The sequence below is a fragment of the Cinclus cinclus genome, chromosome 8 (assembly GCF_963662255.1).
Source record: "Cinclus cinclus chromosome 8, bCinCin1.1, whole genome shotgun sequence".
Lineage (NCBI taxonomy): Eukaryota > Metazoa > Chordata > Aves > Passeriformes > Cinclidae > Cinclus > Cinclus cinclus.
In genome coordinates this window covers 14,272,114-14,297,735 of record NC_085053.1, presented here as the reverse complement: position 1 = coordinate 14,297,735, position 25,622 = coordinate 14,272,114, and the positions used below count along the sequence as shown (strand labels likewise).

The window sequence follows — 25,622 nt, the reverse complement described above, 5'->3', positions numbered from 1 at the left end:
GCTGGAGTATGTCCTTAGAAGGGCAAGAGAGCTGGTTTGGAGCCTAAGGCTTACAAGCAGCAACTGAGGGAGCTGAGGAGTGCTTAGTCCAGAGAAAAGGAGGCCAAGGGGAGACCTTAGCACTCTACAACCACGTGAAAGGAGATTATAGCAAGGTGCAGATCAGTCTCTTCTCCCAGGTAGCAAGTGAAATGACATTAGGAAAGGGCCTCAAGTTGCCTCAGGTGAGGCTTACATTGAATATCAGGAAAAATTTCTTTATGGAAAGGGCTGTCAAACATTGGAACAGACTACCCAAAGAAGTGGTTGAGTCACCATCTCTGGAGGTATTTAAAAGACATGTAGATGTGTCACTTACGATCATGGTTTAGTGGTGCACTTAACAATGCTGGGTCAACAGTTGGACTCGATAATCTTGAAGGTTTTTTCCAACCTAAATGATTGTATGATTCGATACAAGCTTCTCCCCAGTATGGAAATACAAAATATAGCAGCTCAGTCCTTCATCTGTTAATAAATTGCTCAAATGTCCTGTTCAAAGCCCAGAAACCTGCTAAATATGTCCAAGTTGTTTTTGGGAAGGGATGCCCAGAGAGACCTGAACAAACTTTAGGAACAGGCCCATGGGAACCTCATGAGGTTCTGTAAGGCTCAGTGGAAGGTGCTAGACCTGGGTCAGGGCAAACCCCTGTATCAACAGAGACTAGAAGATGAATGAATCAAGAGCAGCCTCTCCAAGAAGGACTTGGGGTGCAGGTGGCTGAGAAACTGGACATGAATTAGCAATGTGCACTTGGAGCCCAGAAAACTAAATGTGTCCTGGGGCCGTATCAAAAGCAGTGTAGGCAGCAGCTTGAGGGAGAGGATTGTGCCCCTCTGCTCCACACTTGTGAGAACCCACTTGGGGGCTCTGGGGTCCCCAGCAGTAGAACAACATAGACTTGGTGTAATGAGTCCAGAGGAGGTCATGAAGATGATCAGAGGGCTGGAGCACTTCTAGGAAGACAGGCTGAGAGACTTGGGGCTGCTCAGCCAACAGAAGAGAAAGCTCCAGGGAGACCTGAGAACCCCCTTCCTAAGGCAGGTACAAAAGAGCTGGAGAGGGTGTTTTGACAAGGTCATATAGTCATAGGACAGCAGGGAATAGCTTTAGACTGAAAGTGAGTAGATTGAGATTAGCTATTAGGAAGAAATTCTTTACTTTGAAGATGGTGAAGCAATCTGGTCTGGGGAAAGCTGTCCTGCCCATGGCAGGGAGGTTGGAAAAAGATCTTCAAGGTTCTTTCCAATGTAAGCCATTCTGTGATTCTGCTTGCCTCCCAAACATAAGCTGAACTGGCAAGTAAGAGAAAAATAAAGACATGATAGAGGAGTAAAAAAATGCTGACAAAGTAAACTTTTGTTTCCACATAACAAGGTTATATCATCAGGCTTTTTCTTTGTCACTTCTGGGGCTTAGGTATGTGCAACATAAGTTAACTTCAGCTATACTTCAATTTCCTGCTATTTTTACACGGAAAGTCTAAAGAAAGAGTTAGTATATCTATCATGTATTGGACAACTCATTACATTTCAATATATTACACAGAAGTTAAAAAGCTTAGCATCATTAACTGAATGCTCATACAAGACAAGTGACATTTAGAATATATTAAGAAGAAACTTCTTAACATCATAATAAACTGACAACTTGTTGCAGAATTATATCTGTTATTGAATGATAGTTCACTCTCCATCCTTGTCATTATTACTAACCAAAACTAAGAGAGACCCAGAAACTGTGATTTAAATCTAGCATTTGTGTGTGTCATGTCAGATCATTTCTTATGTGGGAGTAGTGATACTCTGTGTTACAAATTTAACATCACTGTCTTGCACCTACACCTACATAAACATTTAAAAGAAAATCTTGCAATTTAGGTTAAGCATTACTATGGCCTGTGTGGACGTGCCAATGAATCCCTTGAGCTTCTTAGAAAAGCACCACCCCCCTCAAAAAAAAGGGAAGGTTATGTGGTAGGTTAACTTCCTCCCTTCATTTTTATCAGCTTTGAAACAGCATGACAAGCAGACCTATTTGTCATGGTCTGTGCATCTGTACTTTAATCCTAGTGCCTATGCTCCAAGACTGGGTAAATGTATTAAATATTGCATTTCAAGCCATTAAGGAAAGTCCTGATTAAAAAGGTCTCTGCTCCCCACATCAGGTGATAGCAATTACAGCAACAAGCTGAACACAAGAGAATGGGAGGCAGCTCTCTCCACAACAAGGAAGAAGTTACCTAGATTTTCAATTTCCTTTAAAAATCACTTTTGTTTAAGCCCTGTTATCAACTGCATGTTTTATAGTTTACAAGCTTTGGGAATTCAGGATTTCCAGCTCTGTTATTACATTTCTTTTGGTGCACGTGTTTCAAAGGCTTTTGAGCATGAGTACCCAAAAAGGAAGTTTTGATCATAAGTTTCATATTTGCTGGCAAAACACACTGGTCAAAAATATCTGCTTAGAGTCTTAAAAAAGCTAAAACATTTATCACAGTTCAATAAGAACATTTCAAGTAATGCCTATACTATAGACAATATAGACTATATGTCTATAACAAATATAAATAAATTAACATTAGCAGAACCTATTTCTACTAAATAATTTGTTTTAAATACTATAAAGTTCACACTCAAAATATGTATTTCACAATTGAAGAAGTTATCTTTCATGCTAGCATAAATTTGAGATCAGATGTTCACCAAAAAACCTAACAGTGCAAACTCATCAAACAAACATGAACCTCAGCCACAAAATGACTTAATACTCCACACTATATACAAAGAAAGCACAGCCACTCTCACTTCTATGAAGAAAATCAAGAATTTTACTAAGATCAAACTCAAGAAATCATTAATAGGTGATAATCTGAGAATACCATAAAGACTGGAACTCGAAATGCACTTTGGAAGGAAACAAAAAACCTAGAATAATAAAAACATAACTAAAAATTGCATTGTGCAAACTGGTACTTGTGAAAAGGAAGAAGAGATGATGTGGATAAACAGCTGAACCTGAGAGAGTGCACTATTATGACAAAACAAGAGCACTGATCTTTGTATGTATTAGTTAGAGTGATAAAACAGATTACTTTTCTGCACTTCTGTCTCATGACAAGGTATTGTAAAAATACACATGCAAATCTGGGATCCTTAAGTTAAGCAGAAACACAAAAAGGGAATAGGAGAGAGCAATAAAAAGATGGACCATTGATGATTTGATCAGTCAAACAACAGAAAACCAAGTTGGATGTATTTACACTAAAAATGAACAATTTGAACTGTGTGACAACTATAAAAAAATTCCCAACTGATCCTTAGGATAGTCACCATTTCATAAGATATTGACTGTGTTTTGAGAGACATGTATTAATCAAATAATGGAAGCAGGATGGCATTTGAAGTCTGAGCTAAAGTAAAAATAATGCAAAATGAGTACTCTCTCTTCTCACCTACAAAATCACACTGTTTGAAGTAACCTTTAAACTTCCCCTCTCTTTTTCTAAAATGCTAATTTGAGCAGAAGATTGACCTTAACTCAGCTACTCTCTTGTTATCTTACTAGATGATAAATGATTCATATGTAATGCTTACCATACTTATCTGAGTATTTCTGATGTACTGATAACAGCATTATCTAAGCATTAAATGATTTAAAGAAATGATTGCTTTAATTTTCAATAAATTTAGTGCCTGCTGCACTAGAGGAAATATAGCAAAGATTCTTTATGCAAGCTTAATGAAATTTATTTGTACATTCCATATATGAAGAGATGAAAAAAGATACAACTAGTTGAGAAATCATAGGGAAAGGGTGGCTTTGAAACAGTATAATAAAATCATCACCTCAAAGGAAAGATTTCAGAGGGAAGAAACACAATAGCAGCACCAGGTTTTTAAAAAAGTAAACCAGAGAGTAACTAGCTTGTAACTCAGTAAAAATAAAGAAGAAAAACTTTGCATCAGAATTCAGACAGGACAACAGTATATGAATATAGAAAGGTCAGACTACAGTAAGAGATCATGATTTCCCAAAGCCAAGAAAATATAAAGCACAGCAATTTCTGATTTTCTCATCAAGGGAACAGCAAGTTCATGGGACAGTGAAAGCTCCAAAAGGAACTGAAAGTGTAAGGAACAACACAGAGGCCAAAGGATGCATCTTTAGATCCTACAGTGACATGGTAGCAGTAAATATTTCTGGTTTCAAGATTTACATAAAGGAAGTAAGAGTTTTATAATAAATCCTTCAATACTGATCATAGCAGACAAGTAAGCACACACACACACAAAAAAAAAAGGTTGCTGGAATCAAAATTGTAAATTGTATACATCATCTAATAATTGGTAAATACTGCCAATTACAAGCCAAAAAAAAACCAACAAAACAGAAGACAGAGTTAAGAAGTGTGTTTCCTTTAACATGGTATTTGTACAGAAGGAATTATTAACAGCTCACAAGTACGTGCCCAAGTTAGATGTAAGGCTTTGCTTGTACAGGAATTCAGCAATACAGCATTATCCCACTTGGCAAAGCAGTGTCTTGTATTCACAGTAGGCTAATGAAGAAACACAGTAGAGGAAGAACAAAACTTAAAAGTATGAAATCTAACCAGTATCAAGCTGCACATTTAATGGCATTGCTCATTACCTGGATTTCTAATTCAGCAATGTGCTGCTGGAGCTCTGCCACAGCTGCAATGCGGTCTGCCTCACGGAGCCGAACTGCCATCACTTCTTCTTTACTCTGAAACAAGTCACAAATGGGAGCTAACTAGTACCAGTTGTACCTGATTAAAGACTGTGCACTGCTGTTACCCAAAATCCTGAGAAAACTTAATACACTGCTGTACAAACTATCACTATTCTAAAGAACTCTAATTTTAACCCTGAGGAAGAGTATGTAATAATCTAATATAAACAAAACTATAATATTCTAAAAAGAAATCTGCAATTTTGAAAACTTGCTGTTCTCAATTTCAAGGTCCAGAAAACAACTGTCTTGTTTTCCAGAAATAATATACTGTAAGAAAAATAATCAACATAATAAAAGAAACTAGCTCATGCCTTAATTTTGGACTTTATATATATAGAAACAGCAAAGCTACACGTGAGTTACTTATTTCATAATTTCCTTTGTCCTAAAAAATAATAAAAAAAATACAAAAGAAAATGCATTTTCAATCTCATTTAGTCCAGCTATCTTAGTCACAGTATGTAACAAAAACACTTTAAAATAAAATACTAATGCATATAACCTACAATCGGCCTCCCACTGAAAGTTTAACCTACAAGTCTGTCTATAAATGATAGGTATTTTGAGTTTATAAAAGAGGGAAAGAAATGTCCTGTTTTATGAGACACATCCTCAAGGCTTCAGAGAACAAAACAGTGTTATATTGTCAGCAGCCTGGTACAACCGCAGAGAGAAAAGAATATTAGATAATTAGTGAGCAGTACAATCAGCTGAAGAGCAAACAGCTCTGGGGAAGAGACAGGTTAGGCTCAGGTACACCTAGTTTTATAGCAGACTGGTGTTCTTATATTTACTGCAAATCAGTTCCAGTACTTCAGTTATTTTAATGTGTGCTTCAAACTAACAGTACTCAATCACCCTTCATTAGACAGCTGAGGTCAAATCAAACATATCAAAGCTTATCCATAGTAGCTACTTCTAAACATGCTATTTGTTTGTTTTGGGTTTTTTAAATATTCCTGTAGTGGAGGTATATAATCTACAGGACCCAACTGACTGCATTTGTAATCAGTGGCACCCATTTCAGAGAAATCTATCATGTGCTAGACAAAGTTTAGCCATCCTTGCTAAATTCTGTTGCACGATTGCTCAAATGAAGCCAAACCGACAAGTCCACAGGATTGCATGTATTTAACTGAAAGCTGGAGGAAAGACTGGCTGGCTTTGACTTTGGTACCAGAGATGAGTCAATAGTGCTGCTCTAGATGGCACTGATGCTTTATCTCTGAAACAGAGTGTGTTCTCAATAATTACCACAGAACTTGATATGGTAGGAAAGACAAGATTGGGTGGGGGCACAAATCTTAAGCTCTAAATTCTTTAGCACAACTGATCAGAAAGATCAGTGGTGAGTTTCAAGAAAAAATTTGAAATTGAGTCCTTGCCTTAGAAGCAGTAGTCAGATAAAAAGGGAAAAACGTAACAAGACACACCTGTGACAAAAACAGTTGCCATACATGAGATGCATGTACATGGCATGAGATGTAACTGGCAACAAAAACTTTAATTTCTGCTCAAGTATTTCAAGACATCTTTTAAAAGAAAAATACAAGCTCCTGAAATAACACACCAGTTTATTAAGCATTAAACAACTGGGGAATTGAAAACCCAAATACATACTTTTTGAGACAGTAGAAATGTTGCTACCTAGCCAAGTATAAAACTAGAGCATGATTTCAAACAACTTGAAAAAACAGAAGAAAAAAATAATCCAACACCAGTTACTAATAGAATCAGGAATAATTGTTGTTTCTGATGTATAATCAAACATTACTTGTAAAATATCTTACAGTGTAAATTGTAATTTTTTCTATTAGCTGCAAAACAAGTTTCAGGATCTAATGTTAGTGTATGTCAGTGAAGATATTTCACTGGCTGTTGACCACAGCTACTTTCAAAGAATCTCTGAGGAGTATGATTGGTGCTCTGTCTATTACTGTCACACTTTTCTCTAGCCCATGCTAGAACAATGTTCTACAAATGTTTTATCCCACTGAGAACAGTCATGTGTACTAACTCATTAATCAAGCTAAAGACATATTGTTCTTTATATAGTCAACAAAAAACCAGAACACTGACTACACACTCTCAATTCTCAATCTCTTAAGGATTAATGAGCACCCTTAGTAACAAAAATTGATCAATTAAAGTTAGTTATGTGTTATATAAAAAAGACGTCAGCAAAATTGTGATTATTAAAAAAAATCAGTAAAAATCATCTCAGCATTAAAAATATAGTACTTAAGATACTAGAGATGATGGAAAACAAAGTCAGTAGAAGCAATTTCTTCTAGTTAAGATTCAGTGTCTTTTTTCCTAAAAGCTTGTGATGGAGTTTGACGAGCCAGAAGTTACTTCTTTGCTGCACTGTACATTCAGGTCCCACTAGAAACAAATAGGACCAGCAAGACAATAAGAAAAATGAAAACCTGTTGTGGAGGAGTGTCTTTTCATATTATACACAGACATTTTTCTGAGTATAATTGTGCTTTAAAGTAAACGTTTATTTTCGTGGGGCCACAAAGAAGCAGCTCTGTCAAAACCTCAACTAGTTTTTGTGAGGTGGTAAATTCAAGATGGTGTCGTCAAAATCAGTAAAAGGTATTTTGGTTTTATGATTTCTGCTTCTCAGTTAAGACAATTTTATCCAACAATGGCAGACAAGACTAAAATGTACATATATTAGCACATAAATATTTTTTTCCAGGATGTTGTTTACCTTGCATTCAATCTCTGCTTGTCTACGTTTTGCTTCATTCAACTGAGCCAGAAGTCCTTTGTTCTGTGCAGAAAGATACTGCACCTTCTCCTGTAGGTTGGTAACCTCTTGCTCTGCCCTTCGTAAGTGATTACTATTGATCTGATTCTGAAATTTATGACAAAAAAAAAAGGAAAAAAATACATGTTAAGGAAAGGATATTAATATAACTCCCTGAAGTCTGAAAAAACAGAGAACATTTACCATAAAGAACATTTGATGAAAAAGCATTCAGAGCTTTCCAAGGGTAATCAGAAGGGTTTGCATGGCATTTTGTTTATGACCGTGATATTCAAATTGTTCTTAAACAGATGACTCATTGTAAGAATATAATTGCAAAGCTCCAGTAGATCTGTTTTTCCCGATTGGTTGCCTAGGTAAGGCAGATTTTGTGAACTTGTATCCCAATGACACTCTGCATCCAGGAAAGATCAGGTATGTCAGAAGTACTGTGCACATTTCCCTGTCCAGAGAACTCCTGAAAGCAACGTGGCACTTTAGTTGAGATCAGTGCACAAGTACAAGTCACAGCATTTGTACCTGAAGCTGTGCACACCATACCACGAGAATGGCATTTTTCTCAGACGACCTCTGCACAGCCTACCCGCATGTGAACACTGGGAAGTACCCAAATGCATCTAAGTCAGACAGCAGGATCTCTCCGCCCCCTGCTGACCAAAACGATATTGACACGTCAGTGAAAATTGTGAACCGTAAGGCAAGAGAAAACTTGTTCAGTCGGTACAGAAGAAGTGGTGCCTCTGCCAGAAAGAAGCCTTCATATGCCTTGCAGTTGGTTAATCTCTCTTCAATAGCACGTCCTTACACGCTCTTCTGGTTTCTGGAATTGCTGCACCTTGTCAAGTAAAGTTGCTGTTTGTTTAGTTTTTTGGATGCATAGATCTCTTTTCGAAAAGTAACATTTAGCAGATATTTCATGGGAAGATTTCTTAGAAGTCTATTACAAATCCTTCTCAATCATCAGCATATTGTGCTTATTAACTTGAGTGAAAGTTAACTAATGTAATATGAACTCACCACTTTAGTGCACTTTCATTTCAGGTGCTTAGCAACTTATTCTCTAGTTATACTAAAAGAATCTTGGCAGTCAAGGTATGATTGTCTTTTCTGCACAAACCTCAGCAGGAGTAACCCATGCTTTTCTATTTTGGCACATAGAAGGCAAACCTCTCGCTAAAAAGCCTTGACTGATACACAGCTGCTTTGCTGAGTCCGCATCTTAGTAACCAGATTCATGACCTCAGCAGAAAATCAGTCACCAATGTCATCCAAGAAAGCACAAACTGCCATCTAAACATTACTATTATTGAATTGCTAATTAGATTTCTGACATTTAAAACACCTTAAACATGCTTTTGTTGTTATTACACCTGTTAAAATTTAATGAATTAAGATGCACACACATTCAGTGTCTACCAACTAACCCAAATCAGAAATTCAGGAAGCATAGTCCTGGAAAAGATAAAAGAAGAGACATGAAAGTTGGACTGTGTGCACTAGATTCTCCCATCCCCGCCTAACAGAAATAAAAACATCCCACTAAAGTCCTGCCTATAGACAGTGAAGATCATCATCAGGTATCTACCATTTAACTCCAAACTGCCAGCATCCAGCTCAATTCACACATCCTGGTGTTCAATATCATACCTGTGTTTCCACCTCCATCATTCTTTGTTTGGTCTCTTTCAGCTCAGCCTGAGTTTCTGCTTCCCGCAGCCGCACTGTCATCAGCTCATCCTGTAGCTCATTCACTGCATTTTTCCTGGGAGGATCTTTCCATCTTCCAGTGGTACGAGCTAGATGACGCTAGAAAAACAGCATGCTTTTGCTGATAATGCCTGATCATTCCTGCTGTTTCCTTACTTCATCTAGGGCCTCAGAGTCATATGAGGACAAACAGCTAGAGCTCCCCTGTTGATCCTAAAAGCTAGAAACCCACGGAAACTTACTGGTTTTAAGAACAGACAATTAAAAAACTTAACACATTCATTCCCAACTACAGTAAGTCAGTGAATTGCAAGTATATCCTGAAACTTTTGTCTATTTCTAGCCCTTTTCAACATTTAGCAAAGTAGGAGTACTGATCACGTACTTCCCTGCTACCATTACAGTTAGCTGGTAGCACAGGCCCTCTGCCATCTACAACAACTAGGCACCAATTTCTAACATATTTTTGAAATTAATTTTCTTGTGACAGCTGAATTTAAGGATTTTCTCACCTCAGCAGTTAGATCCATAATCATTAGTTTCTACTGGATCTCAAAATTTTATACTCTTTTGCTTTATCATTGAAAATAAAATTTCATACAACTATATTGCTACCCATACCTGCCAGTGTTCCTCCAAATCTTTGACTTGCTGCCTTAGTTCTTTGAGACCCATCAAAGATTCTGCTTCTCTTAATTTTACTGCAATCAGTTCTTCTTGTAGTCTGGCAACATTTTCCTCATCGGGGAGGGAGCTGTTCCTCTGCAACAAGGACCATCCTCTTAAATATGTATTTGAATAAAATTGTGCTTTTTGAAACTGAGTCCAAAAGCATAGACATGGAACAATAACTAAGAAAACTTTAAGTGCACATCCTCTGCAAAATAAAAACTATCCAAAATCTAAGCTTCTGGATACAGTGAGTGTGTATAAGTAACTTCCAACTGCCAGCTACTAAAAAAATGAAAAGGTAGTAGTTCTAGGTATTCTGACTTAAATATTTTTTTCTGAATGTTATCCCTAACAAAACATTACATTTACAATATTTGAACACATCATAAAAAAATATGGAGAGTAATCTCAAAGGTTTTGATCTAGTTGATAAAAAGTAAAGCAAACAAGGAATTGAAATTACACCTTAAAGCTATAATTTTTATTCAGGTTTACAGGAAAAATAATAAATGGAAATTTATTATTTAGTAAGTAGGTAATCAGCCTTTGAAAAGGAGAACAGCTATGCTGACAAAGGAACCATCTGTTAATATTTATAAACAGCCACCAGTCAAGAGGTCTTAGAGATGAAAGTGCAAGACACATGAGGAAAAAGCAGAAAGGTGAAAGAAGGCTAAACAGAAAACATGAAAACACCAGGAAAAGCAAAACAGATAAAATACTAATAATGGAAATCTGGGAGATAAACAAGAGGGGAAGAAAACAGACAGGCTATGTACAATATCCCTACAACAAATTCACTGGTCACCAAATACTCAAAGCTGAACTGTTCTTCATCACTTTCTACTTTATTTCTCAGGACTGGTTTTCAGCCAAATCAAGTGTTTTTGCAGATGTGTAATACTGTGACATATAACAGTTGAGAGGTGAGTGAAGCACATAATTTAAATTAGCACATTAACAGAACACAGCACAACAGCCGTTGTTGCATTTGAAGCATTCCATGTTTCAAAATCAAGGGATCTGAGTATTGACAAATATAGGAAATGAGAGGCTATGGTTCTGAATGTTTATGGCACTTGCATTATGGCCACACAAGTCTCAGGTTATTCAGCAGAAGCTCCCCAGATTACACCACTCATCACTAACAGCAGTAAAGAGCTGTACTGGAGGAATTTGAAGGAGTTCACTTCAGCCACTTTCTCACTTATGCACTTCAGTGCATAAGTTCATCTTGACAGACTGAAATATTATTGTATTTCTGAGTTTGTCTGGTACACTGGAACTGACCCCACTATTCCAGTTTTTCTTCACAGAAAGTTTCCATTGTATGCTCTCTCCATACTGATGAAGATTAACTAGTCTCCTGAATTTTGAAAAATACTTTATATCCTGGATTCTTACCAATGGTCAATATAATAAAAACTACCACACTACTAATACTAAGTCCATCAGATAATTGAAAAATAAATCTTGACTCTAGTGGGTTAATCCAATTAGCTAGTAAGTTCCAGCCAAAGCCTGGGTATATAGCTCATTAAAATTTCCTAGGGAAACTAATTCCAAAGCCAGTACAACAGGAAACAGGATCTGAAAAGCATGCTTTATATCAGGTCAGTTATTTGCTTTTTGCTTTTTTTCTTTTGCTATTTTATCTTGCAGTTAAATTTTTCTTCAAAGAAAGGTAAATGTTTGACAGTAGTTTTGAATACAGCTTGAACTCTGGCATCAATAAGTTACAAGCTAACATGGCACCCAAAAAGCAGTAGAGATTCTGATACTGAACAGTGAAGGAATTCTTTCTCTGCCCATAATGGGATGGGAATGGTAATATTGAACCCTTTCTTCTTCCCCTTCCAAACTATTTAGTTTCACATAATCTCAATGCTCCATCTAAGCCCACTGCTCTTGTTGCAAGATATAATTTTGAAACAATTGATGTTTCCTGTCAAGACTTCACCAGAACCCATGTTTTCCACTACAGCAGGCTTCAGGAATAGAAGAAAAGTGATTGGCTCTTCACAAACCTTTCCCATTGCAAACAGACCTTAGTTTTATTATTGTTCTTTCAGGTTTGAAAAGCATCTTGCAAACACAGAAGCATAGAAGAGAAGATTCTAGAGTACAGTTCTGCAAAGAATGACAGGGACCTGTAGTCTGTTTCTAGTGCTGTTCTACATAGAGGGTCCTGGTTTGATTTACCTTTTCCATCTCTAGAACTTTATCTTGCATCTCCTTCAGGGCACAATGGGATTCTGCTTCACTCAGCCTGGCTTGGACCAGCTCTTTTTCCAGCTGTAGCACAAAGTCTTCACTGTATCGTGAACTGCATTTATGCTACAAAGTTTGCAGAAATACGTTTAGTATGAGGTACAGGTTGTCTGAAAGGGCTTTTATATACCAGCTTTGGTGGGAAAAGTACATTCAAGTGCTTAAGATCAGGAATACCAGTATAAGTGCTTACCTTATACAAGTCTCTTAATGTTAATCCAGACTGCTAACAAATGTATCCCTACTGCTCTGCCTCTCAAACCACTGCACCTCCACAGCCAAACGTGGCTGACAAAACTGAGACCCCTGCTAGTACTGACAAGCAACAGCTCACACTTCTCTCATTGTCAACCAAATGGAAAGATTCTCAAACAATCTGTGAAAATTTAGTGATCTGCAGAAAAAGATGTTCAGGAAAGACCAGCTAATTACAAGCTTAATACAAGTATCACTCATTCGCTGCTCACTTGAACTCCAATTCATATGGAGAATCCTTCCATAATCTTGGATTTTAAATAAAACTACTTCAATGCACAATGACTTTGGTTTGCCCCTTTATTCACTCCAGCTCTTGCTTCTTGTTTGCTCACACTCTGTATATTCCTTCTGAGATTCAGACACATCCAGCTGAAGCACTTATATTCAGAAGACTCACTTAACTTTTCCTCCCAATCAATAGTTAAAAAATACATTTTATTTCTTTCCTGGGTTACTTTAAAATGACTCATCACTTTGACAGATTGTCAAACGTGCTTGACAGGCAACACCAACCTAAATCAGCCTTTAAATTTCTAATTGAAGAAAAAAAAGTGGGTGTTGAAATCCTTAAAGCACATTTGTTTAGTTACTGTGTTTATGTAGCTGCCCTGAAAATTACGTTTAGAGGAAAATAATTTAATATACTTTTGGTGTCATTAACAACACTGTGAAATATGAGTACTACACTTGTATTAATAGATTAAGTTTCAATTAATAATTAAACTTTCAAAGATTATTCATTATACTAAAGATACAACTGTGTCTTACTTTACATTTGCATCAAACAATTTAGTTTTCTGTATCTAAAAAACAGTAAAAAAATGAACTGAAGTCTTCAGTTCTATATGCTTCTGTTAGGTTGTGACATTCCCTGACCTTTTATGTACAAATATAAGGCAAACAGGACAAAACAAGGATTTAAATGTAACTATATGGTCAAGGAAATATTTTTTTCTTTTGCTTTTATACTTCTGCATGCCAACTAAACCTTTTGTCATGGCTTACGACCCAAATTCAAAATGTACACTACTCTTAGGGTTACTATATTTCCTGTATATATGTGCCTACAGGAATTTGTAATGGAGGAGATACATACAAATCATTCAAAGGCAAAGGCAGCTCAGACAGGCAGTTTTTAGTGTCATAGACACTGTCCACTTAAGCACTCAGCACACTGTGTGCATGTGAACGCACATGGAATACAGACACAGCATGACCTTCCGTACATTAATATTAATTTTCCCTAGTACAATACTAATCAAATTCATGTTTTCAATCCACACAGTGTTTTTGCCTCAGCAAGCAGCAGAGGCAGACCTGATTTGAGCATAAGGAAGAGGATGGTGGACAATGCTGATTCGTTTCTACAGTTGCTTCACATCATTTAGCAGCACCAGTACCATATGTAACACCGTGCAGAGGCAGAGAAGCAGCAACCACTCTTTTTTATTCCCTGGCTGTTTGTACGAGTTCATCCCACAATACACACAGCAGCTCAGATAGATTCTACATTTTGTGTTCCAGATTTCTGTCTGTGGTACATACAGAATGAGAGCAAATGCCGTGTTCTCTCTTTTGTAAGGTAAGAAGTTCTCTAGTATTTTCCAGGACATTGAGAGAAAACAGCAGATTTGAAGAACTGAATACATGCTGATTCTGCAATAATGTAAGTGTATTCTATAAAAATCTAATTGATGTTTACCAAATGGTTAGTAATAGGGAATGTAAGAAAAAATTATTAATCCAGTTTCAGACACAAATCTTTTTCTTTAAATGTCTTTAGAGTTTGCCTGCCTAAAGAGTATGTTAAGAGTATTTATTTACTTAGTCACAACAAACTCCAAGTAAAATCCTGATATACTGGCAAAAAACCCCAGCCAAGATCAAAACAGACTGAAGGAATCAAGATCCACAAATTAGAAGTTGTGAGTTTTGCTACCTAGTAAAACAAAGCATAATTTCAATAATTTAGTATATAAAGGTAACACAAGTTTGTAATAAAACAATGTTTGAAAATTACTTTTAAACTGGCTGCAGGAAAAATATATGCTTTAATATATTTGCCTTAAGCCCTGGAATTTCTGACAAAAGCCACAATACAAATACAGACTTTCAGGCACCACCAAACATTTTAACCACAGTGACTTTCTTGCCTATATTGAAGAGACATACATAGAATAAAGGGCTAAAACTGTAGTTCTACAGCCATTTAATTCTGAAAGAAACAAGTGCTTGGTCTGCTTCATACAACTGGATTTATTTCCACCCAATTTTTTTTAAAATATAACCATATCAAATATTATTTTGGCTGATGACAAATATAATTACACAATGTTTCTCCAGTACACTATGCTGAAGAGCAATTAACAGATGATTCAGCAGCTCCCAGCCAGCTTTGTTTACATATTTAAGCACTAACTGTAGTACCTCCCTAAATACAGTATTCTTATTTTCTGCTTTCTTGTTGCAAATCAGAACACAATATTAGGAAAGAATACTGTAAAATAAAGTGAAGCCTTCCATAAAGTTGCAACATTGATTTACAAGCATATATTCCAAGTATAAATTACTCTGTTCTTAATTATAATCAGTCATTTCAGCATGAGTTCCTGAAAAGAAACTATGCATTATGAAATTGCTGTAACAATAACCAAATATATCACTATAAATTACCTTGCAAAATGCATATGCCTCCATCTGAATGCTTAGTCAATTAAAATTCTATCTTCATATAATATAGCTGAAGAGCCTATTTAAAAATAAGATGTGAACTAATTTTAGCTTAATTAGTCACCAATTTATCAGATTCAATTTTAAAGCATTCAGATTGATGAACTGGGTAATCATTGACAATTACAGTGTCACAGGGAAATACAGGATTTGCATTCTGGAGGTGTTTACATCCAGCAAGAAGCTACCCTTTTCATTTAGAAACACAAGGGGAAAAGTACAGAGAATAAAAACTTTAGCACGTACTTATCAGGAGTAAGTTACAACAGGCTGATTACCCTTTCCCCATACTCTTCAAATACCACTGTTCTTATCGTGCCTCAAAAGAAAACTGTATTTTGTTCAAGTCAAGCACAACTTCCTCTAGGCAGTTCTTGATTTACTAGTAGTATGAGGAAGAAGCCACCTTCCTCTTAATCATTTGGAAACCCATCACAACTTGCTTTTGGCAAGCTTCTACATTTAAAGACCAGAGAAGCCAGAGAGATTAGTATCATTCGTTAGTATAATGACTACCTCTTTAAGTAGATTCCACAATGAAGTCACCCTGGTTCAGCTAAAAAACTCCTTATAAATAGTTTAGCATATAAAAAAAGATAAACTTGTATGTAATTTGGGCTTCTGGTGTTGGGCTTCGATCAAAGGAATACTCCTCCACCTTCTCTGTATTCAGAAGTGCTGCAGGGGAGAATTTCTTCAGATACAAATCCAGTAAGTACCTTCAATACTCACCCTTAAGCCATCCAACCTATGCTATCCAATCTCATAGAAGAGATAACCTAAGCCCTTGATAATATTCAAATACAAATGCATAACCTCTTTACAAAGGATATGCTAACCTTCTTAGAAATACTATTGTTTAGGTTATTTTTTGCTACCAACAAAACACTGGGGTTTTTTAAAATCCCACAGTGCTGTTTAGAAGAGGCAGTTGCAAGTACCCTTAGGCAGTTCTTTTCATACATTTCTCTTCAGAGATTCATAGCCAAACATTACAGTTTTTATCATGCTGAAACACAATTCAAGACTGAAAAATATGTAGATGACAAAATATGTACAAGTTTACAGTGCAATCGTTTTTTGCTAACAGTAAACAAAGCTGAAATAATTAGAGAAGAAAGCATTAAAGCTGATACTTTCAAGAAAATACTGAAAAGGAGTATTGCAAAGAACAAAGCTATTAGCACTAGCAAGTGGCAAAAAAATTACCAGTGTACAGTAAAATGCCCAAATTCCAAATAAATCTGTGCATTCCCACCAGGTGGCGCCGAAACGCCCACAGCTGCTTACATCTGTCGCTCCCACTTGCATGCTTGGAAAGAGTTAAAAGCCTGTTCATTCACACCTCCTACTGATGCGGCACAATCTAGCGAACGCTCCGCACTTCAACCATGTTAACACTTTCATCACGTTGTCTAATTCTGATGCGTCTCAAAGCCACAGTGCTATTCCCTGCACTTCAGAATCAACCAGATAGGAGGCACAAATCTGTCTACAACCATATGGATCTGGTCTCATTTCCACACACGCAGTCAGACAACTTCCTGTAGCCATGTTCACGTTTAAGTGGAAGAAAACAATGCTGCAAGCATGGAAAGAAGGAAGTTACTTTCCATTCCCATAGTACTTGTCTAGTTGTCTGCACTCACAGCTCCAACCCAGCCAAATTTGCAATCCAGAGTTATCTAAGGTTCTGCTCAGGATCAGTTCCCATCCCTAGGCAACCTCTCAGGCCTCCCCATCATTGCTACTCACTAAGGTGCCCAGCAGAGTTAAAGGCACAAGCTTTAAAAGCCATATTCCCACCAAATGATGAATTAATAAATATAGTATCTTAGTCTCCTAATAACTTTCAATTGCATACAGGTCATTAGCATGGATGCCTCTAGAAAACCTATTCCAAAAGTGTGTGTACTGTTGTAATCAGACAACAAACAGCTGGATAGCCAAAAGTCTATAAATGCTTCTCATTGCATTTCACTTGAAAGATTACAATGTTGGAAAGCATTACTAGACCATTCCCATCCTCCTAATCATAATTTCTTCATATTTTACCCCTAAAGAAATTGTTCAAGTTCTATAAAAAGCAGTATTTCACATGAGAGAATGCAGCTCATTAGTCACCTCTTACAACTAATCTAAAACAGGTATGTTTTTTACACTGAAATGCATTAGACCTAATAAACTAGTTCTAGAACGTTGCATTTCAGTTGTGATTTCTTTTCAGTCCAACAGTAAATCTCAACTTTACCTTCCAATATGAGACAAGTATTTCTAGAGCTTTGGTGGAAGACATGTAAAACAAACTGCCACACTGGTATTAAGAAACCTGGTAAGCAGCTGCTAAGTCGTATTTCATACACCTGAAATTCCCAAGATTCCAGACAAGTACTTGGATACCTCTTACTTAAAACAGTATGAGGATATTCACATCAACACTAGTAGTGCAGTTTATTCAGCAAGTGAAGTTGCTAAAATGCTTTCCCCTGCTCCCCCAAAGAGAAGATACTGAGCACTTCAAGTGTCTTAGGGGAAGTAACTTCAGTCTTACAGCAACAGCCAGAAGTCTTGAACATTTTACTACCAAAACCACAGATTGCACACAAATACAGTACTATCAAAGGCTACTAAAAATTACTTTCCTGCTCCATATGCACATAAACCCATATTTTTTAGTCCAGTTCTGTAGCTCCAAAATCAGGGACAATACTCTTCTACTTCAGCAAGCAGTAAATTTTAGCATTCTCAGGGAAAAAAAAAATGCAGGTACTCAGAAGAAACATAACTAACTCAAAGAAACTGACTTAAATTACACACTTGGTAAGGGCACTGTGAATCAATTCTCAAATTTGAGTATTCAGAGTGAGACAACTTACAATGACTAGATTCTTAGCATTAAGAGCTATGAGAGGTTGTATGTGTGGTTTTGTGTTAGTATTTCTTTTGTGGTGGAAGGGCTTTGGGTTGGTTTGTGGGGTTTCTCTGAGTTTTTTGCTTGGTGTGTTTCATTGTGGATATGTCATTTAGCTTTTTTAATTAATTCATAACTTACACCTATCCAGGGTTATGAATCTCATCTATCAGTAGAACAGAGCAAAATTTCATTTAATCCAATTTGTGTCATTTTAAGAATGCAAATCACAATGAACAGGGATTTACAAAGACAGCACAGAGACCATGTCATGTTATGATGAGGAAAAATAAACACATGAGTGAAAAAAGATGAGATGATGTGCTGCCAGGCTCCTTACCCATTGCTGCTGCTGCTGGAGCTCCCTGATGGTATTCTCAGCTTGCTCCAGTTTAGTATTGGCCTCATCACTCTGCTGTTTGATGGTGGCCAGCTCCCGTTTTATGAGGTAGTTTTCCTCAGCCTCCTGGGCCCTTGTCACTTGTCCCTTAGGACATAATTTATTTTTTTAAGCACTTGATCACAAATCCAAGGAAAACTGCCTTTGTGATGCTTAGCTACTTATTTAATCAGATTGATTTTGCAAACAGCAGAGTCCAATTGGTAGAAATTTTAGGGCAAAATAGTACTAAGCAGTTGCTTTAGTACTTTATTACAAAGTTCAGCACCCATTTAGCAAGCACAGTTTTGTACTTGCATTCAATAAAATTCCTTTCATGCATTATTACTCAGTTGTACATGCACAGATTGAGGTTCACAATATTCAGTTTCATTGTTAATACAGTGTCATAGAATCCACTTGCCACAGGAATGTGTACAAAAAATTACAACAGGTTAGGAAATTTACTATGACGTGCAGGTATTGAGCTTATATATTTTTAGTAAACAAAATTAAACAAGTTTCTAGCAAGACGTATTAGCTCTGTATTTATTTCAAATCAGCAAAGCAGGGATAGACTACAGCATGCAAATATGCATGAATTAAAGCAGTTGGGTTTTTTTATGAGTAGGAAGAGAGTCATACAGTAAAAGACTAAAAGACTATACCTGTATCAATCTATCTGCCAAGGAAGCACTTTCCTATAAAGGAAAAATTCAGATAGGAATGAGGAAAAGGGAAACCAAAATACAAAGGGCTGATAATAGTGACAAAAAAGACCAAGAGCTGATAGAAAGAAAATGCCCAAATTCTACCCATTTTCTGTGCAAACTCTTTTTGCAAAATTAAGAACTCTTCATATAAATGAAGGCAACTCAGCCTGAAGGTCCCAGGAAGCAGCCTTTTCTGCAACAGATTTAACACAGTCCATCTTTGGTACAAAAAGGTTTCAAAGCCAGATTTCCGTAGTATTTAACATTCACCTACAGGAGACTGGGTGTTTTTATTTGAATTGCTTGCTTCCCTAATTAACCAAAGTTACTGAAGCATTATCTGATATGATCAAATAGATAGATGCAAGACACAATCTACAGTCCCCCCCCAACATGAAACAAAGGCATAATTTGAGCACAGAGGGAACTCAACTAAGCACTGAGGCACTCATGCAGAACTACAGCTTCCACTAAGATGAAGCAGGGAAGTTAAATGGTGCAAACTGACAAGGCAAGTAGGAAATGTCAACTATGACAGCTAATATTGTGTTTTACTGAAATCTTGCAGTAACTCATTGAGCAGTAATAGATTCTCTTTCCTTGACAAACTTTCACAAGAAAAATTTTTGGTTTTGCACACTGACAAGCCCTACCCCCCTGCAGTTATATTTAATTAATTTCTACTTTACCACCCTGAAACCACTCAATTTTTTTAACATTCTACAACAGAGAAACACATCTATTCATAGGCTGCCTTTGTCCTTGAAACTTTTATGAAAATTGAAGTTCAAACTAGTAGATAAGAGCTATTACTTTGAAGTTAACGTACACTAAGGAAATCACAACTAAATCAGATGGGTTTGAATGATGCAGTAATATTTTAAAATTAAGTTTCCAACAGAACTTAATGTATTTTTCACACTTTATAATGTTTTTCAAATGCAGTGATGATAACAATCTTCAGAAATTCTTATTAATAGATAATATTTTCCCATTTTGAATTGTTTTCATTCCAATTAGATTGGGATAGTCTGAATTCTGAAATTCTAAGTACAGAATCTGCAAAAGCACTAGCATGTGGCAGTTCATCATGGACTTCATAATTAAAACAAGAACATATTTCAAACCTCTACACATAAAGTATAAAACAAGGATATTAACTATTATATATTTGCTAAGGGCATTAAAATTACTCACTACAGCTTCAAGCTTCTTAAAGAGAGCCTACTCTTTTCCATTAATTTTATAAATCTCCAATACTAGAAACAAAAATATTCATAAAATTGTATTTTTGGTCACAACTTTCACAATGTGTCCTTATTACACATCTTTTCCAAGCTAAATTCTGAAATCAGTTAATTAGAATGTAACATAGATGGACTGCTTTTCAACAAGTTGCAATAGGGTTTAACATCTGAAGTGTTATGTCTTTCAATTATGTCACTCTCAATTGAAATGTTACCATTTTCTTCCCTGTGAAATGTGCACAATTGTTTGCAACTCGCAAGAGCATTCAATTCCATTTGTTGAAAGATGGTCCCTATTTGTGTGTAAGATGGACAGGCATGTTCTCATTCATGAGCAGAGCAGTTCAGATGCAATCTGCCACAGGAGGTGTCATACCAGGATACAGGAGAGGCCACTGGAGAACAGTTTGCAATGTACCCACAGCAGTCCCTGCACATACTTTGAAGTTTCAGGCAGTTAAAACACAATCTAACAAAACTCAACTCCCAACTAAACATATGAAAAATAAGTCTTTAGATATTCTCCCCACCATGTACCCAAAATTGCCACCAAACCTCAAAACTACATAGAATGAATGTGTGGCAGTGCTCCTGCTCTCATACAAATGCTGCAATATCTCTCTGGTCATTGGTAGGTCTGTCATTCTGCTCCTACGTAAAAACACCAAGCAACCTGAGATTTTCAAAACTGAGGATTCTCTCTCAATGACCTCTTTTCCAACCGACCAGTCAATTATTTCATGGAGTCTTCTGGACTTTGAACATATGCTTCTAATTCAGAAAGAAAACAGTATAACACAAGTTGGGTATGTCCAAAAGTTTGATTTTATAATCACTAAGAAGCAGATAAAACCTTACATATTCAAAGCACTGACCTTAATTGCTTGGTGATAGCTGTGTTATTTGCTAAGCACAGCTAGTAAACACCAGAGATTATCAGGAAAACTATATATTATCAGGTAAACTATAATTCTGAGAATCACATTTCATACAATTAAATTGCCACCAATAAAGTCTAAATTAACAGAGATTAAATCTAATCCCCAACATACTTACTTTTTCTAGTGTTTCAATGCGCTGTTTTAGGAGTCTATTTTCAGTTCGTAACCTCTGGAAGGTAAACAGTTCACAAATCCATTTCTCAAGTTATGAATTGAAAGTCTGATAAAAGCAAAGCAAACTAAAAACATTTTTATCTCATTACATCCATGAAAATAAATATAAATACAAAAATAATTAGTGACCTTCTTAACATCCTTTCATATTACGTACTAGCTCAGAATAGGAGTTTAAACAACTTGGTACAGCAAGAACAAGAACACATGTCATGTTATAGAAAAGCATCTCTGCTGCATTAGCTGAAAGCTGTGTATCTGCAGGTGAACTGTGGGGCTTAACCCCACACCAGACTTGACAGCCTCCCCTTCATAAACAGAGTCAAAGTCCTCATGGTTAAGGGACGTGAAAGTGCACTCCCTGCACTAGGACAGGCTAAGGAGGCAGCTACAAGGCTTCCCTCCCTCTCCCCACAAGAATTTACATTAATCTGTAATACTGAGAATTACCTCAAATGTCCCAGAAGTAAGAAAGAATTGTACAGAACTCTATGCTTTACCAGTGCACTTTCTGTAAATTTTAGTAGTCAGCATTCAGATAGAAGAGATTCATACCATTCTGAACAGGGCACTGGATGTCAGTTCAGTAAATGCTTTATTCTGCCAGGCTAAAAGGCAAACTCAAAATATGTTTGGTTTTTCTATCTCCCCTAATATAGTCTCTTCTGCTAATAAGATCTGCTAAAATTATTATAAATTATTATAAAATTATAAGAAATTATTTACATATATCCCAAAGTAGGGCCAGAAACAGATAGCTTTGCATTGTTTGGCTGGGGTCTTTTGGTTGTGTTTTTGTTGGGGTGGGCTTCATGATTTTTGTTTTGGGGAGGTTTTTTGCTTCCTTCTTATTTTTTTTTGGGGGGGAGGTGGTGGCAAGAAGCCAGAAAGTATTTGAAATGAATTTGTGTACTAGAATCTAAAGTTTCAGTTGCTTTCATATAGTTTTGCTTTGTCCTGTTCTGCAGAGAGCTGTCATTTGAGCCCTGCAAATCTGATTTCGGCTGCTGTTACAGCAGGTACTCTTGCTGCTAGCTGCCTCACTGCCTGGCACAATAGCAAACTGCCTGAAAAGGCTCCTAATACCTTTGTGCTCCCAGGTGCGTCTCACAGTCATTTTTCTGAGGAACTGATGCCTTAAAAACTGATATTGAAAGGCAAAATGACTAGCAGAGGACAGGAAGAATGAAGGATGTACCTAACTCCCTCAACAAAGCTTTATATAATACACCTGCACATCATTTCTCCCACTGTCTTTTCTCATAGAACCATCTAAAAACACAAGGAAGAAAATCCAGATCAAACAACATCCTGCAGAAAAAAAAAGTGAAATAGGGAAAAAAGGCATCAAAATCCTATTTATGTCACAAAAGCAAAAAGATGCACTGATTAAGTACATGCAGGAAGTAGGTCAGTTAGTAAAAAGGGAAAATTAAACTCCACTGGCAGTTTGGCTTCTTTCCCCACAGTCTGTGTTAACTGCAAAAGCTCTAAAAGAAAACATGACTGCAGACACAAGATACTACAATTTGGGTCCAATGTATAAGAAAAATCAATATCTTAAAGTCAAAGACAAACCACTCAAGTGCACTCTATGAAATTTGTCTTAACATGTCTCATACAAACCCTCCTGTGTGGAGCACCTACATCTAAACCAGCATATTTGGAACCTCTGATAAATGAGGGTATCTGTTATTAAGCTTTTGTCAGCAGGAAATACTTAAAACATAAGTACAGCAGGTCCCCAAAAAGTTTTTTTTTAATGTTCCACCAGAAGCCTTTATAATTTTATTGTAGGTGTCCTTTATGAACAGACATTCCAAATATAAATGCTGAAAAGAAAAGAATTTGGGGACCTTAATTATGTCCTGCTACATGCAGAGATAAAATACGTAGCCCCCCATCTAGGAATTAAACTTATTCATAAATAAATTTATTGAAATTTCCTTACTTTAATTTCAACTTGTTCTTCCATTTCTTTTGTTTTTATTGTAGTGTATTCTTTTTCTAGCCTAAAAATTAGAAATAGTAAATCATGATCAGAAACACTGTGGATAATTTACTTGTTGGTGTAATACCTAACAAATAACAGTAGAACAAAGATACAGATTATTGATATTTCCTCTGAAATGCACTCCTGTAATTGCATAGACTGGACCTTAAATTTAAACACAGATTCCAGTAGATATGAACAGACTGAACCAGCACTCTGAAATGCAGGAGCTTGCTTGGATACAGTGGCAGCAATTTGGAGCTACTCTGTAATAACCCCTTTATGTAATACAGTCATCAATTCCACAGATTCAGCCAAAAGAAATCAGAGTTTGGAAAGCCTGGAAGAAAGAGATGTGGAGAAATCTGAGAAAAATACCTTAAACATAAACCAATTTTAGCCTCTCCCCAGCAAACCAAGTAAAAGGCAGCAAGAAAAACCCACAAGCTGAGATAACAATGTCTTTACACAAGGCACATTAAGAAGTTCAGACTTGGAATGGTAGGATTTTCAACTACATACACTTGTACTGGTTTGCAAAGAAAATATTTTTCCTGAAAGCTTTGTTACTTCTTTTTTAGAGAAAACTGCTCACTCTACTGATCATAGGCTGCTGACAGAAGGAAAATAAAAAGATAGACAAATTCAGCTTGGAAGACCCCACTGCAGTGCAACAATGAACATAGGATACTTTGCAACCAACAGGTCACCCAGCAAACTTAACCCTGGCAAATTGCACTATCTGCAGCTTGGCTAACCAAAACAGAATTTACCAAAGGCAGAAGAGACTAACTAACCTTAATAATAACAACAACAAGTAGTGATATTATCAAGATTTCAAACCCCAAATGAAAGTTGCTTTACTGTTGTCAATGTTACTACAAAGTTTTAACAATTTATATTTTAAAAAGCACTAATTTTGACTACAAATGCACTCTTGAGCACCATGATTATTTTTCCAGTTCCTGAGAACTAAAATTTTTAGGATTAGGCCAGATCATAAAAGTTTCATCTCCTCTCCCTGCTTCACCCTAAAAAAAACCAAAAACTCCCACCAGAAGCCACCCCATACCCATCCATCCTATTCAGTTCCTTTTTATAGAAGTGCTATAATTCCCCATAGCTTTCAGTTTTCTTCAAATGCTAGTTTAGGGGTTTTTTTTGTAAATTAAATAAAGCTTTACTATATTTAAGAAAAAATATCAAATACTACTTTAGAACCATTTTTTCCCAGACAGAACTTCAGTTTTAATTGTTTAAATAGTATAAAATCCCCCAAAAATGCAAAGACGGAAAATTCAAAATGAAACACTGAATAACAATTCTTAAGGGTAAACAAACAGTAACCCAGCAACAGTATAATCTATTTTCTCAAAATGTAATACCTACTTTTTCATCTTTTTTGCATTGTATTTGACTTGGTAAGATGCTTGGATTAATTTGTCTGGACCACTGTCAAACTGATGTGGAATGACCTTTTGAAAGTGCTAAAAGCAATCAGAGCACAAGATTACATATAATTAACAGCTGCAAGGAAATATGCACACACTACACATTTCAGATCTCCCTTAAAATTATTATAAACATAGCTTACCTGTAACATTCCTTCCATGTCAAGTTGCAGTAATTCTCCCTGGTTCATCTGAAGTAATGCTAAACCTACTCGAAATACTATCTCTAAACCCTGAAAAGTTAAAAAATATACAACAATTATTCATGGCATTGTCAACAGTACAGTTTTTCTACTATTTTCTAACACTGGAAATCTCACCCAAGCAAGCATATGTAAAAGGCCTACTGAAAAAAAAATCTTTAAACACGTTGCTTCTGTGTTTCTTTTTTTGTTCCAAGGACAAGCAGTCTGGCTATCTGTCCTGGTGCCAGACATCTCCCTCAGAGAAATTAGTGATGAGGCAAAATCTCAAGTGACAGGAATTCTCTAGGTCAGCTCTATCAACCATTTAAAGTACATCTAGTAGAAAAATCCCCAGTACATCTCAAAAAAGCTGTTCCAATTTCAGACATAGTAAAATGCAGTTAAACTATTGG

At 36.4% G+C, this 25,622-nt stretch overlaps 1 protein-coding gene across 1 annotated transcript in view; it reads right to left on the bottom strand.

Annotated features, from left to right (window-relative positions):
• EVI5 (ecotropic viral integration site 5) overlaps nt 1-25,622 on the bottom strand; it is a 61,549-nt gene that overhangs the window by 24,596 nt on the left and 11,331 nt on the right. The window contains exons 8-18 of the mRNA XM_062497914.1: nt 25,168-25,257; nt 24,963-25,060; nt 23,532-23,592; nt 21,522-21,575; nt 19,174-19,206; nt 18,467-18,613; nt 12,159-12,293; nt 9,906-10,046; nt 9,225-9,383; nt 7,518-7,664; nt 4,694-4,789 (exon numbers count right to left, since the gene is read on the bottom strand). Coding sequence (XP_062353898.1) covers nt 4,694-4,789; nt 7,518-7,664; nt 9,225-9,383; nt 9,906-10,046; nt 12,159-12,293; nt 18,467-18,613; nt 19,174-19,206; nt 21,522-21,575; nt 23,532-23,592; nt 24,963-25,060; nt 25,168-25,257 — 1,161 coding nt within the window. The remainder of the gene's footprint in view (nt 1-4,693; nt 4,790-7,517; nt 7,665-9,224; nt 9,384-9,905; nt 10,047-12,158; nt 12,294-18,466; nt 18,614-19,173; nt 19,207-21,521; nt 21,576-23,531; nt 23,593-24,962; nt 25,061-25,167; nt 25,258-25,622) is intronic.